Consider the following 14,990-nt stretch of genomic DNA (forward strand, 5'->3'; position numbering starts at 1 on the left):
ATTTATGGCCAAGATTAGCCTGCATGGCAGACGTCCAAATAAGGGGAAGAAAAGGTTAAAAGTTGAATTCTTGTAGTAATAGACCTTTTCTGCGATTACTTGATATATCAGTTTCTTGAAGACATTTCAACTTTCAAAACTGTACTAAAAAGGTGCCAATTTAACAAAACAAGGTGTGTCCTTTCTCCCCAAATGGTCAATTATCACTGTGCATGCTTATTTATTCTAACTCTCCCAAAGAGATCACAGATAAAAGCAATCTTGTCAGTCAAGAGTCTGCATGTCTTAGGTCTGCAGTGTCTGAACGCCTAATCCAAAACCGAGATCCAGAAAATCCATCCTTGGTCTGCTTTGATTGTGCACATGCGTTCACATTCAATAATGGTTTCTGAACACGTGTAGAGAAAGTAACTTCTGTAAGTATAGGTCTCAACCAGAAAGATCGGGGTCTCTAGGAACAAGAGTGAGCTAGAATGGACCAAAAAGTGAAACTTTATTTGGAAATGAAACTCCATAACTGACTTTTTCTTGATCCTGTGAATTTTTTTGCCCAAATCTTGTATCCTATATCCCGGGAACCCCTACTTGGCCTTACTTGCATCTGAGCCTCTAATTAAAGGGCCCTTTGGGTTATCTCATGTGACATCAAAAGTCATGCAATGTATTCATTTGCTACATATTCTCCATCTCTGCATGTTGCTAAGAATATTTTAGCTCATGTGGGTAGCATTTATACAAAGTAGTTGGTTTCTAAAAATATTGTCATAAAATTTTGAAAGTAACGATCCATCATCACCGCTTGTAAATCCCGGAAGTAGTGGCGACCCCCCCTCTCCCCCCCCCAAAAAAGTAGCAGCCGTCCAAAGGTCATGAGCCCACCCCCAGCCCCCTTTGAAAAAATTGAGTCTTAAGTTCAATGGTGTATTTGTTTTAATACGATAGTCAAGTGAAAGTTATGTACCTACATTGTAACTTGATAACGATAATATTAAGGCACCCTCACAACGAGGGAAGGCATTGCTTATGCCACGAAGCATGCTTCATCAGTTTATGTTGCGCCATGTTAAATTGTTGAATTGAAACAAAAGCTGTATAATTTTCACACAGTAACAGGAACGTGCTAAAAGTAACTTTTCTCCAAATTATCGAAAACTTGACTAGCGCACTGAGATATTGGTTCAGCAGACTAACGTAGCAGTGCATCATAAGTACAAAACATTTAACTGTATCTGACAAGCTTTCCTACCGACCACTGACAATGCAGTGTAGACATGAAGAACCCCCATTTGGCAGCAACACAAATTTAAACTCAAACAAAGAATTTCATCTAATAATTTAAGAGCTGCTTTTGCAAGTTCTTTTTATTTCGTAATAAGAGCCTAGTCGCACCAACTTTATATAACTGTGTTTTGCCATTCTTTACCCTGACCCCAACTCAGTTGCCCACCCCTCTCAAACAGGTTAGGCATGGATGGGTTGCCATTTCCCTTTTGGTTTCTGCCATAAGACTGTCTCCTGGTGTCATGACAAAAATTCCCGAATTTGAAAATTTCCCTCCAGTAACATCACTTGTGTTTAGGATATGATATTTGGCAAAAACCAGCAGAATATTGACAATCTTAATCGGGCAATGAAATCATATTTGCAAATTACACCATTGGTAATAGACCTTCCCCACATTCCACTTCAGTGCTTACAAACAGAACCAGAGTGAGGTTGGGATGGACATTCTCATACGGCGCCATGGTTTGTTGGAATGCGGGAAAGCTCTATATGGGCTTATAAAAAACAAAAAGACAGAAACTTGTAGACTAAAACGCCATTTACACGGCACAGTATAGTGTAACAGGAGCGCAAGGCTGGATATTGGTGAGTCTACCTAACTGTTTGGCAAGGAAGAGATAGTTAACATGTACACCCTCCTATCCCCATCAGTTCTGTTTGACCCATTTCATTTCCTAAGCCTCCGTTTTTATTGATGACATGGTGAAATGGACGAGAGTGTTTCACCATAATGATTCAAGCTAGTTGTGAGCATGTGCAAATACCAACACAAGACACCAACGTACATGTAGCACCGGGTATTTGGGAGAGTCCCACAATTGTCCCATTTTTAACTTTCTGATCTTTTTTAATAATTTTTTAATTTTTTTATTTTAACATCAAAATAACAAGTTTTTTTCCCACCAGTGCTTCACCAGTTCATTCTGTAGTTTTGCCCCCAATTTTACACCACACAATGAATCCTGTTGGTGAAGCACCTTGTTAATCCAATGGAGTCTGCTAACAATCATCGGGAATTTTCATCTGAGAAATTTAAGCACAGAGGCATATTAAGATATGGCCTGGGCATGCTAGGAAACGGTGATTCACCCTTTCCTAGCTTACCCAGGCCGTATCTTAAATACCTCTGTGCTATGACGCATGATTGAAACTTGCCATGATTAAAACACATTCCTCGCCTGCCCCAGGGCACCTTGTTCTTTCAATGCCAAAACCAGAGTGACCTGAGAAAGGCCAGGCCCACTGTTTCACTGGTGCTCTGCTAACCAAAATAGACAGGCTACAGGAAAGAAGAAAGGTTGAATTGCATCATGGCTCAAACAGAACCAGTAGGGACAAAAACGTACTTGTGTAAACTGTCACTGCTTCGCCATACGGTTCATCAACCCTGCCAATAACCAGCCTTTCCCAACCTGCTTCTTATACCATACAGAGTAAATGACTTACTTTAATTCAGTTAAAAATATATTACATGTAGTTAACAGATACAGTTTCAATTTTATCCAGAGCTACTCGTGCGAGTCCTTTGAAGATCACTGTAAAATAAAAAGACAGATTAATTTCCTTGATTAAAAAAATTGTGAGTTGCGGATGAATTGAAACTAAGAAAAGCTACTGAACAGCAATTTCTTGTTGTAGTGTTTATACTGCTGTACAAGATTGTTGCAACTTTGTGGATAAAATTCTAGTGTGCGACCATTCGAGTGAAAGTTATTAAGCACCAGTACAGTTGAAGCTCTTCAACATAGACACCAAAGATCATAGCTGAGTGTTCACATTGTGAGGTGGTCTGTATTACTATTGAGGCAGAGATTGTATGATAATGTGTTCTCTGGGAGCAAGATAGTGAACTTAGAGGTATTGGGGTTGTTGTAGGAACACTTTTATGCGGTACTGCATGTTTAATATGCTATACAAGGTTGTTTTAACTTTTAAGTCTGGGTAAAGCCCTAGTGTGTGATCATTCAAATGAATGCTATTGGGCAGTACTTTCATACGTTACTGTTAATAATAATATTATTATGCCCTGCTACAGGGTGGTTGAAACCTTTTAATAAAATTAAGTTTTATTAAGTCTTGGTGTGCAACCATCAGATTCAAATGAAAGCTAAGTCCTAAGCTTTACTTTCTTGTTGTACTGCTTATTGTGCCCATGTACACCAACATTTAACTTACTGAGCTATGTTTATGAACCAAAACAACAAACAGAATTTACAAACCTGGCCAACAGAGACATAGTAATCATGAAAGTAGCAAAGAATCGCTAAGGGCTGGCCCAAAATAATTGACACCCAGACTAACACATTCCCATAGTTAGGATATTCCTTCAAAAAATGTTTTCCAAAAAGATGTAGTGGCACCTAGTTAAAAAAAAGAAAAGGAAAAAAGAAAAAAACAAATTTTAACGCCTTTTAATTAAAAGTTACAGTGTCTCCCTTAATGGACCCTTTGCAATGTTTAAACCCTGGCTGAGGAATTGAAATAATTATTCTGATCACCTAATTATTAACTTGACAATGTAGATTGGATACAGGATATTGGAAATTACAGTCATATGTAAACTTATTTTGTCAACTTACTTGCGAAAGCATTGCCAAGAATGCCCAGAATCTGAAAAGCCTCAATGGAACACTGACTAAAAACTGTAAAAAAATAACAACCATTAGTTGACCAGTGATCTGTTCTTGGGCAATAGCTAGTGGTTTCCAAAAAATTTTTTGTTGGCAAGGTGGTGATGTTGGGGGGTGGGGGGAAACTGGGTAGAAGCACTGATCTACTAGCATCTAGGGAAAGAACCAATACTTCTCATGCTTTAAAATCTGGTGTGAATCTTTGGCCACTTTCAATTGGTTGGCTTGATAGCTCAGTTGGTAGAGTACTGTACTGCACAGGTATTGCAGAGGTCATGGGTTCGAATCCCGTTCAAGCCTGGATTTTTTCAGGCTTGATTTGACAACTCCTTAAGTTGTGTACATGTATAACTATGATGATCAATCATGTCTTCATAAATTATCTTTCTTCGCAGTTCAACTATATGATATTTCGTATATTCACTTGAATGCAAATTTATACCATGTAAATGTAAGGTACATACTTCATGGAAGAATGCAGACAGCAAAAATACTGCTACTTGTGCCTGACGGGATGAATACCCTGACTGCAGCATTGGTGTGTAAAGATGTCTGTAAAATTACAACAAAGTATACATCAAAAACTGAAGATTGATCAGCACATGTACCTACGTTTTATAAAGCCCAGCAAACACCCATTTAGAGGCTGGGGTTGCCTAGTTCTTGTGCAGCTTTTCTCCCTGGCCATCATGTTCAATTCATTTTGGCAGCATAATAGTAAGGCCTAGGAACTAGGTTGGGGATGATAAGAGATAACTACAGTGTATATTCAGAGGCCTGGAGAATTGTGTTCCAAACAGTCTGATGCCATATCAATAGTTACACTAGTTGCACCACATCTAAACCCCATCTACATCAATGCTGTAATGAGATTTACCAAGAGAGCATCAATGACAAGAGAGATAATCCTCCATAGAGGCCTTAGTTTTAGATATGTTAGTCCTTTGGCGAGGATGGTTTTGTGGAGGATGAAAATGGATCTAGAGTCACTTGGGCTGTCTACATGAGCAAAATCCACCTAACAGTATTGTTTCTAGACCCTCCTGGGATTTCAGATTTCTGGCATATACATATATAACGACAGGAAACACAAACCAAATTGAACAATCATCACATGAAATCTGAGGATAGTCTAGGGCACTTTCCGCTGGACCAAAAGTTCCAATGATGATTAATTTCTGGACATCACAAGTGGTGAATGGCACTTACAGCCTTTGCCAGAATTCTAGAAAAGTGGTCAACCTCATGAGGTAAACTCAAATTGTCAAGAATTTATTACCAAGAATTTCTGTTCCATTAAATTTTTATCTCGTTATTTCCAGAATTTTCGGTTACTGGTAAATGGCTTTCATTTTGGAAATTCAACAACTCTCGGTTTTTCCTAGAAACTATCCCAGGAAATTTCCACACCATTATTTTGCCGTTGCTTTGAATTCTTGTTTGCATGGAATGTGCTCTAGATTCCTGAGAATTATCATGGTTCAAAAAGCACAAAAGATAACAAACCGTCTCGCCCAGCGATGAACAGGAATGTTCCAGTTTTGCCAGAAATAGGCAACATTTGGTGAGTTCCTAAGAAATAGAGCAAAGAAGCAAAGATCACTTTGTAAATGTTGTATAATTTAGCAGCAATCCTAAATCAAATTTTACACTACACTACACTCATAGAAGTAGATACTAGGTAAAGGTAAAGTCTGCAAAGGAGCCAAGTGGCCCATCAGGCTGGAGCTTATCCCGGCTTCTGTAGCTTGAAGCAACTAGGAGTATTTCTACCCCTCCTTAGATGGGATACTAGTCCAACGCAGTGTTACCCCAAGCGTTATGTTTGCCAGTACCCATTTATACACCTGGGTAGAGAGAGGCACTGTGGGAGTAAAATGTCTTGCCCAAGAACACAACACTATGTCCCCAGCCAGGGCTCAAACCTGGAGACAAGTGCACTAACCATGAGGTCACCATGCCACCCACAAGAGGTGAACAGTGTATATTATTTTATTTAGCAGACTTATAAGTTAATCCACAGAGAAACGTCTGTAGCCTGTGACCTACAGGCAATCATGCAACTATGCCATTTTCAGTCCATTTCTCTACTCTTATTAACAGTTTGCAACTTTGTTACAGGCTTTTTTAGCTAATTTTGCAGAATTCTTCTCTTGTAGCGATATTTCCTTGCGGTACTTTGCATATCATGATTAAAACCACAAGAATATTGCAAACATGTAATGTCAAACAGGGAGTTTTCATTAATTTTGTTTATGACAGGTGACATACTCACCACCAATCTTTATAGAATGTTCTATCCCCAAACTTTAAAACTTCAGCAGTAACATTAAGTCCACTATGAAAAAATGCATAAAAACATAAAAGCCAAATCAAATGATTTGGGACCTGCAAAATATAAAAAAGGGTGATACAAGATCAGTATGAAAATTATTGATAATTTTTTATAATTATTTTTATTAGGAGAATTTGTCTGTAAATCAAACTCTCTGGGCCTTCTTGTTTGACTTCTTTTAACTTTGATAAAATTAATGCATTAAATGTAAGAATAAATTATTTTAATGAGTAACTACTCACTACAGGTTTATAACTTACAGCAAGTTTCATCACTCTCTCCAGGCCCCTGCCTAAGTCCATCTCCTGTTTAAAAAAAAAACCAACAATTTTTAAGATTACATTATCAATATAACCTTGTTCATTTATGACATCAGTTCACCATTCACTATTGATGTAATTATATGATAACGGAGATATCAACACAGAGCCATGCATGACAGCCACACATACCTGAATAGGTTTCCAGGAGTTCTTAACAGTAGGTACAATCCACTAGGCAAGCAAAAACAATGTTAAATTAGCCGTCATAACATTATAAGGAAAGGGAAAACACACTGATGTTGTCTATAGAAATAAATAAGTTTTCATATAATTGCCCCAATCATTTCGATTGCCACCATCCTTTACAACCACTGAGAGGACGATGCAGGCAATCCAAACGATTGGGAGCAATAAGGGGGTTCTCATATAATTGCCCTGATCATCTGGTACATGGATGAGCAAAGCGAATGGTCAAGGTGCAGGACAGAACACATCTTTCGTTTCTTCAAGCAACCTCCATACAAGACGCTAATGTTTTAATATCTTCTCTCTGCCTATATCTAGGGGACAACCAAACCAAACTTTTCTTCTATAGCTTTCCAAGTGTTGAACCTAATGTACTTATTTTTATAGTCCTTCAAAAACTTGTTGCATGGACACTGGTATTTTTGGACCTCTTCTTCCATGAACAACATTAATGCCTTATTAAACTCTACTGTTTTGGTGGCCATCTTGGTTGTGAGGCTATTATTGATGCACCATGGGACAGTTCGGATCTCTTGATCATCTATCAGTGAAAAAGTAGTTCTCATAAAATCGTTCACGATCACCCTGGTCTGTGACCAATTGCCTGAATAGAACACAGATGGTCCAAGCGATCGTGATCGCCCCAATTGCTACCGGTATTAACGATCGTGCAATGTCCTCATATAATCGCCCCGATTGTAATACCACTTTTTCAAGAGACAGTGGTGATTGAAATGATCAGGGTGATTATATGAGAACCTTGAACTTTAAGAAATGTGTCAAGCTTGGATAAGCTGACTACTGTTAATGTATGTAATCTTGAAAAAGGTATTCTTAGTTGCATGTACAAAAGTTGAAAACCTACATGTATGAGAACAGCAAGCACGCAAGTATTGTTTCAAGGTTCTAACAACTCCTTGTTTGCAGTGATAAATCAGATGTACATAAACTTATACCTTAGACTTGAATATTTCATAATTTGCAGGAGATGTTGATCTGCGGTGATGGGTGATACTTGTCACACAACAGTGGTCAACATGTCCACACATGTACATGTAACCACTGATGACTGTTGTGAGCACAACATTTGCAAGACAGATTGACTTGATCTAATATCATCTTAACCCTAACCCCTTCCCTTTTTCCTTTATTCCCAATACCCATGCATGCCCATGCTCATGCCAGAAAAGCGCACAGTGTTTTAGTTACCTGTTGTACTGCTCCAAGAACAATTCCAATTAAAAAGAACTGCAACAGAAACAAATAAAATAATAATGTTACATATAACTTACAATATCTTGCATCAAAACAACTTCATGCATAATTCTAGCCAATATTTCCCAGTATAAAATTATGTACTAGGTATCACACAATTCTTACAGCAAATGAAACAAATAAATATGTGGATGACTTTCTCTGACTTTTTTTTTTGGCAATAATTATTTAGTTATGATCTTTCAGTGAATCTCTAGGGTTCAACAATTTGTTTTTAATTAATAATTAGTTTCCTTTGAAAAAGCTCCAAATTTACAGCTTACATTAACATCAAGCTATGGCACAATTAACGTTTACATATAGATGTAATAAATATTATAATTATATTTATAATTTTTTCATAGCTTTTTGGTAACAAAGGTAGACACAAAGGATATGGGAAAAGGAAAAAAATTCCTGAGAACAGGAACAACATGATACAGCCTGATTGCAAATTACATTCAGGTATTAATATTGATCAATCAAAGTCACAAGTTGAAATGATGAAGACTTACAAATTCTGCAATTCTTCTCAAGAGGAAACGTATTCTTATTCTTGAGTTTCTTGGAAAGTTAAGCTCATAACACAGGGTAGGTGCCAAAATGAAGTAATACAAATCTGAAAAACAATCAATATGTTTTACATTCACATAATAAAATTAGACAAAGGGTCGTTAGCTGAAAGAGATGAATGTATTCTAACCAACACAGTCCATTTTACAACGTCAATACTAGCCTTATAGTACACTCTACAAATTTGTTCAAAGCTCTGATAATAAGAACATCCAAAGGACTTTTGTGACATTTTAACTTCATATGCAGTGTATCAGCAGTACATTAAAAATGGCCAAACAGTAATAATTAAATTTGCATATCCATGTTACCCATCCTGACCTCTTTGAGTGAGATTGTTTGGGTAGACTGTCAGTGAAGCAGTTTCAGGTTTTCCATTTGCGATTTGTCCTGCAAAAATGTAACAATATTATAAAATCTATGTATAAAGTGGTGGCACAAAAACTCACACAAACTTAAATACAGCACAGTTGTACCATTTACTTGTATATTACAGAATCTGGAGTTAAACACTGCCACTGACTGGATGAAAGCAAAATAATATTATAAATAGTCACCATCTTTGTCATGTTTGACCAATCCTAATCTGTGCCATTTGTTGACACAAATATAGCTAATCAGCTTCAGCCAGACAACAGTATACCACATGACGGCAATCAGTGCTGCCCCTATAACGTAAAAAAACTTGCAAGTTAATGATATTAACTACATGTATTTTCATTAATAAATTAATTAGTTACAATTATGTTATATATGTAGTTAATTTATAACCATATTTAGCCCTGGGAGGGGGAGCAGGGGCACAATGCCAGCTCTGATTTCAATCTTCAATCTCACAGTATCTTACAAAAATGATAATCAAGCTCTATGTATAGTGGTGCAGTGGCCAGTGAGATATAACCACCACAGAAAGATATAATTATTACCACACCTCTGTCCCCATCCCCCTTAGTGGCCATTGCAGAGAGGTTCCATAAAATAAATATTGCATACATACATGTATTGCACAAGTACAAATGCATCTACATGTACACTGTAGCACTAAGTGTACTTACATGGCGGAGGATGGAAAACTAGCACCACTGTGCATGGCACTATTAGCATGGTCAAAAGAAAAACAAAATGGAAAAAGCGTCCAATCCGCTCAGATATTTTGCCCTAGAAAAATGAAATAAAAAATTGCGACAGTTGGATTATATGTATATACATGTAACTCTACAAAGGCAAGTAATGGAGATAACCTGGATATCTGATCTTAGAGAAACAATGCCTCTACATATATGAACAATGTATATCGCCATCCCGTTCTTCCCCTTTTCACAGGACATGAGCATTCCAGGAAAAGAGGTAATGCCAGAAGTACAGTACTGACATTCTACAGTGTAGGCATGGTACCAGGGTATGCTTACGTGGTCAAAACTATTATTTTTTTTTTATCAAGGCATAATTTATAGTAATTTTATGTTCAAATTTGTTCTTGCAGGCAGCCAAATGGTTATAACTGTGCTACTCTAACTCCTGATCAAGGGGTCCTGGTTTTAGCACTGTTCAGTGTGTTGCATTCTATGGCAAGGCCCTTAACTCTCAGAGTGCCTCTATATCCCTGCAATGGAGTAGAAATACATGACTTGTACTCCTTGTCACTGCACACCTAGGAAAACCAGGGGTTATAACTGCCGGTCTGATGGGCCACTCAGCTCAAATGCAGACTTAACCTTATGTCCACACTAACAAAGTTAACCATCACTGGTACAGTATTACAGGATTGCTTTTACTTACTAAGGCCAGTAGCTTCTCTAAGCAAAATATTGCTTGGATAAAAACATTCGAAACTGGAAAGCAACAAAAACAAATATCTAACTACAGAGAACAAGTTAAATTCAAATCGTATGAGTAGCTATGCAGGATAAACAAAGGTATAATATTTTGCTGTCTCAAAATTGGATTCTTCAAAATACTAGGAACTGAGTTTCAGTTTAGAGTTGAATTGAGAAGTATATTTATCTTGCTGTTTGACTGATCTCTTGAGAAATTTACAACATACAACATTATACTTACAGATCACAAGTGATGCTGAAGGCCAGCGGTATGGATCTTCCAGAAATATTGTTATGACCTGAACTGGGTCGATAAGTAGGCCATACCTACAGGAAGGGAAGTAAGACAATAATTATTTTGAATGAGTTTGTGACACAATGATCGACACAACACGAAAGAGGTGATAAAAAACAAATAAATTAAAAACTTAAATTAGTAAGTTCTTTTACCTATAGTAATGAAAAAATTGAGATGACAGCCAAGTATAAGACTAGACAAGTGTTTCTAAAATAATTAATTTTTACTAACCAAATACTTTTGAAGGTATGAGGGGCCCCCAGTTTCATGAATGAAAAAAAAAAGCTCATGCTTATTAAAGTTAACTAAAACACAAATTACTGAGACCTCCCTACAACCGTCACCTCTCTGCAATGGCCAGAGAGATATATAACAACTACAGAAAGATAACTCAATGATTTTATTTTTACTGACCAAGTACTTTTGAAGGCATTTCAAAATATCTGAGCAGATTAGCTACCTTTTTCGGTTTCTCTTCTTTTATCAATGCTAATACTGGATGGAAAGCTAACACCGCTGTACATGGCACTATTATTTTAATAGTGCTATGTACAGTAATGCTAGTTTTCCATCCTCCACCATGTAAGTATCATTTATCTTAGCTATTAAGACATTAATTTAATGAAAAAATTAAACTTACTTTAGCACATTATCAAGTGCTAATCTGAAATTTGACAAAATCTGCAATTAAAGAACATATTTATCTCATTAAGACCCATAAATACTAGGGGCTACAGCACATAAATCAAATGGCCCTAAATTAATCATACATAAAGTAACACCTTTCATTAGTAATTTTAAAACACTTTTTTAACACTGAGAGCTAAGCAATAAATAAATAAATATTATATTAATTGACCGCTCCCACAATGGGGCTTTTCAGCCAAGGGCCTATGAACCAAAATGTTACTGTGTGGCACTAGATTTTCACGGGAGTTTATTTTTCCAAATTGGTGATTCTTTTGCATTTTGCGGGAACCAATTTTTGCGATGGTAAAAGATTTTTCTTGCTGGGTACTAACTTCTGCAATTTTTGCGAGATCGAGTTAAATTGAAATAACAGCATTTTCATATTTTTTTAAAAATTAAATTGCTTGCAAGTGACAAGTGAAACAACATGTAGAGATGTAAAACAGTAACACCCTAATCCTGTAATCAGTTTCACTCTATCACAACTACATTGTGCTCTTGTGTGGAATGGTAGATGCTATTCTCAGTGGAGTACCTTCAGATGATCCTTTCCTGTAAACCTATTTTTTAAGTTTCTGAACATTTTGTTTCTCATTTCATCGTTTTGTTTTTGAATGAAAGAGACGCTTTAAATAATTGACAGCAATAAGATTCTACTCGTGATGTTTGTATAAACTGTATATTTATTTAATTTCGCCAGTGGAGTAAATTTTTGCAGAGAAAATTTTTGTGGGAATTTTTTCTGGGAATTTCTTTTTCTTGGGATCATGGAAAAAAACCGCAAAAATTGCAAATATTACAAACATTAGAACCTCCAAAATTTAGTACCAGAGGGTATGTTACATGTATGTTATAACGTTCGGACATTGTTAAAAATCTCACTTTGCAGACGGCAGAAAAATTGGCTTTTTACAAGAGTGGTTCAGGATTTGAAGCTGGGACTACTCTGAACAACACCACCTAGTGGTCCGAATGGGACTTTGACCAGTGTTCTCGGGGCTTCAAGTCTGGGACTCTTAACACTTTGCCACACTGTCTCCAAGAAAGTTTGCTGACAATGATAATTTAATAATTATTATTAAATTATCATTGCCAGCAAACTTTCCACAATAGCTATTTCAACTACCTCCTATGGTCATTATTTTACTCTTGAAAGAAACATCTGAATCAAGCAGGAATTTACTAACTACACATGCAAGGTTCATTCTAGTCAGAGATGTCCAAATTCCAGGAGTTTTCAAAGTACAGAATTTTCAGGATAAACTGGACCCACGAATGTTGTAGTGTAATAGAGACTTGTTCAGAAAACAAAATGAATGCTTTTTGAGCAACTGACTTACTAAGAATATATTAATGTCTGCAGTTTAAGAAAGATATAACCATACATGTAAAACCCTGTTGGCTAAATTCCTACAGGCATTATTAATTTATCTCAAAGTGGTACCAGTAACCATTCATGGTACCCCCCAAGTGTCAAATGCTCTCTTTGAACTGTTTGTTGCTATGAGACCGCAGAATGAAACCAACTGCACATGAAGCAGCTGAGTTTTAACCCCTGTCAAACTGCCTCTGCTTCATAGTGTTTCAGCTAAGAACACAACATAATATGATCCTGGCCAGCGGTTTAACCCAGACCTCTCAACCTGGTATCAACTGCTTGATACAGATCACAACTCTTATAATTTCTTGTATCAAAAAAAAAAAAAAAAAAAAAGCTAATAATAATAATGCTTTACAAAATTCAAAACTGTGAACCAGCCAAGAAAAAAAACACCCACACAACAACTTGTATCAATTTAAACTACTTCTGCCTAGCAACAGGCTATGAGCATAGCATATGCATATATAAATATTTTATCTATTTGCATCATCATAAACAAAAAACAAATTTGAAATTGACCTTCAACAAAAAGCGTGATCTACCAATGACAGTGCATGATAGATCTTAGCTATTTTCTAAATTACCCTAAAGAAAAAACAGACTTAACAAGTTAAATTTCACTTTTGAACGTGACGGCATCCAAGCCCACTCAGGTTGGGGTTTAGTTTTTTCTCCTTTAGGAAATGAGTTCTTTTATCATGTAAAAATTACTCATTGTTTAGGAAACATTTTTCAATAAAATGTGGAGATGTAAATGTCTCCAAAAGGGAACAATAACTAGCAACCTGTAAAGTATGCAAAAAGACTGATTACGACATTTGTATACACTACGTGATCCAGGACACGAAAATTTCATCCACCACTTTCGAGTGGTGGAAGGTAAAACAGACTTCCATTTACCTGGATGGCCAGACATTTTTCGCCGCTTCAGCAAAATCGCTATCGAAAAATTTCGAAATTTTCCGGCGGGAATGCTTCTATCTATTCCAAATTTTGTTTTTCTTACCAGGAGAACAAGACATAAGTTCACTAGCCCTCTGTAGTTGTCAAAACCACTGGTGGATGTTAAAAGGGATTCTTCACACTTGTGAACCCTGGAATTCGAGACAAGAACCTCTTTCAATGTGCAATGGGAAAATCTGAGAAAAATATATTGTTCCTGGACCCAATGTTTACGGAACGTCCTATCTGATCACTCACGGTGTTCCATAATCGACAATCGAGTTCTTCGTTTTCGATTTCGTTTCTGTAGACTTTTCCACTCGTTTGGGCGTCGATCTGTGTCTTAACGTGGTCGAACTCATGGTTCTGAAGAATACATAAGTCTACTTTGTCCTTCGCTTTCTCTCCCCAAACATCACCTTCGACCAGCGATCGGTGATATCAACAACTCAGCACGTGATAGTGAATGGTCTTACAATCTCTCAGGGGTAGGGAAAAATGCGAATTTATAATGACTTCGAAGCCGAATGTCCATATTTTAGTTTATATTTTAATAAACAAGATTTTATGGCAAGATTCTGGAAATTATTTCTCGCCTTTTGTCTCAGATATAAAGGTTTCAGGTCAAAGGTGTTGTAAAAATCTGTTGAATCTTCTCCTGACAGCTTTTGGACTGCCCATCCCTACTCCTCCATACTCGGTAATTTCTGCAATTCGAAACCGCTGGTAAGAGAAATGCGGCTCAGTTGGTTACATTTTTACAAATTTTCTTGATTATTTTTCGGTTTATTTATTAATTTCATCATGGATAAAGCCAGTAGTTTTGTACTGTTCTCTTGTGATTATGATGTAAGTTATTTCAATAACCGTCTAATCCTCGAATTAGCGCCTCCCCTCAAATAAGCGCTCCTCAGTATCGGCCAAAATTTAAAACAAGCGCCTCCCTTCGAATAGACTACGAGTAGCCCCTCTTTTGCTTAGTCCGTCGTGCGTTACGCGAAAGAAAACCGCGAGGAAAAAATGGCCGCGCGAAATCGAAAGCGAAAGAGGGACTACTCGTGGTCTACCCCTCGAATAAGCGCCCCCCTCCCCTTGTCTTATAGAAAAGTACTGAGCCAACAAAAGATGTGTAGTTTTGGTCGTGTTCAGTCACAAACAAGTGATTATCGACTCATTCAAGCACGGTGCATTGACCTTCGCAACGGATGGTGGTGAAGATCTACCTGATTCATTGCCTAACTGCCCAACCAACCTTGTGCAGCAGGCTTAGACCAGCT

At 37.1% G+C, this 14,990-nt stretch overlaps 1 protein-coding gene and 1 non-coding gene across 2 annotated transcripts; one reads left to right on the plus strand and one right to left on the minus strand.

Annotated features, from left to right (window-relative positions):
• Positions 1–6: 6 nt before the first annotated feature.
• Positions 7–14,153, minus strand: LOC145466616 (diacylglycerol O-acyltransferase 1-like). Its single transcript, XM_081450323.1, has 18 exons — positions 13,972–14,153; positions 13,778–13,865; positions 11,341–11,381; positions 10,644–10,729; positions 10,365–10,417; positions 9,641–9,743; positions 9,143–9,253; positions 8,907–8,975; positions 8,528–8,631; positions 7,968–8,006; positions 6,702–6,743; positions 6,510–6,554; positions 6,190–6,302; positions 5,421–5,486; positions 4,379–4,466; positions 3,864–3,926; positions 3,504–3,644; positions 7–2,819 (listed from the first exon to the last, which is right to left on the minus strand). The coding sequence occupies exons 1-18, from the start codon at positions 14,073–14,075 to the stop codon at positions 2,817–2,819; spliced, it is 1,359 nt and encodes a 452-aa protein (XP_081306449.1). The 5' UTR covers positions 14,076–14,153; the 3' UTR covers positions 7–2,816.
• Positions 4,137–4,214, plus strand: Trnac-gca (transfer RNA cysteine (anticodon GCA)). Its single transcript is given in 2 exon segments — positions 4,137–4,173; positions 4,179–4,214. It is a non-coding gene; the product is annotated as a tRNA-Cys (tRNA).
• Positions 14,154–14,990: the final 837 nt, after the last annotated feature.

This window comes from Orbicella franksi, chromosome 13 (assembly GCF_964199315.1).
Source record: "Orbicella franksi chromosome 13, jaOrbFran1.1, whole genome shotgun sequence".
Lineage (NCBI taxonomy): Eukaryota > Metazoa > Cnidaria > Anthozoa > Scleractinia > Merulinidae > Orbicella > Orbicella franksi.

Coding starts and splice junctions, on each gene's coding strand:
- LOC145466616 (XM_081450323.1), bottom strand. CDS start 14,075: ATGAGTTCGACCACGTTAAGACACAGATCGACGCCCAAACGAGTGGAA. Junction 11,382..13,777: donor ACTTATGTCTTGTTCTCCTG/GTAAGAAAAACA, acceptor CTTTAATTGCAG/ATTTTGTCAAATTTCAGATT. Junction 8,632..8,906: donor AAACAATCTCACTCAAAGAG/GTCAGGATGGGT, acceptor ATTGTTTTTCAG/ATTTGTATTACTTCATTTTG.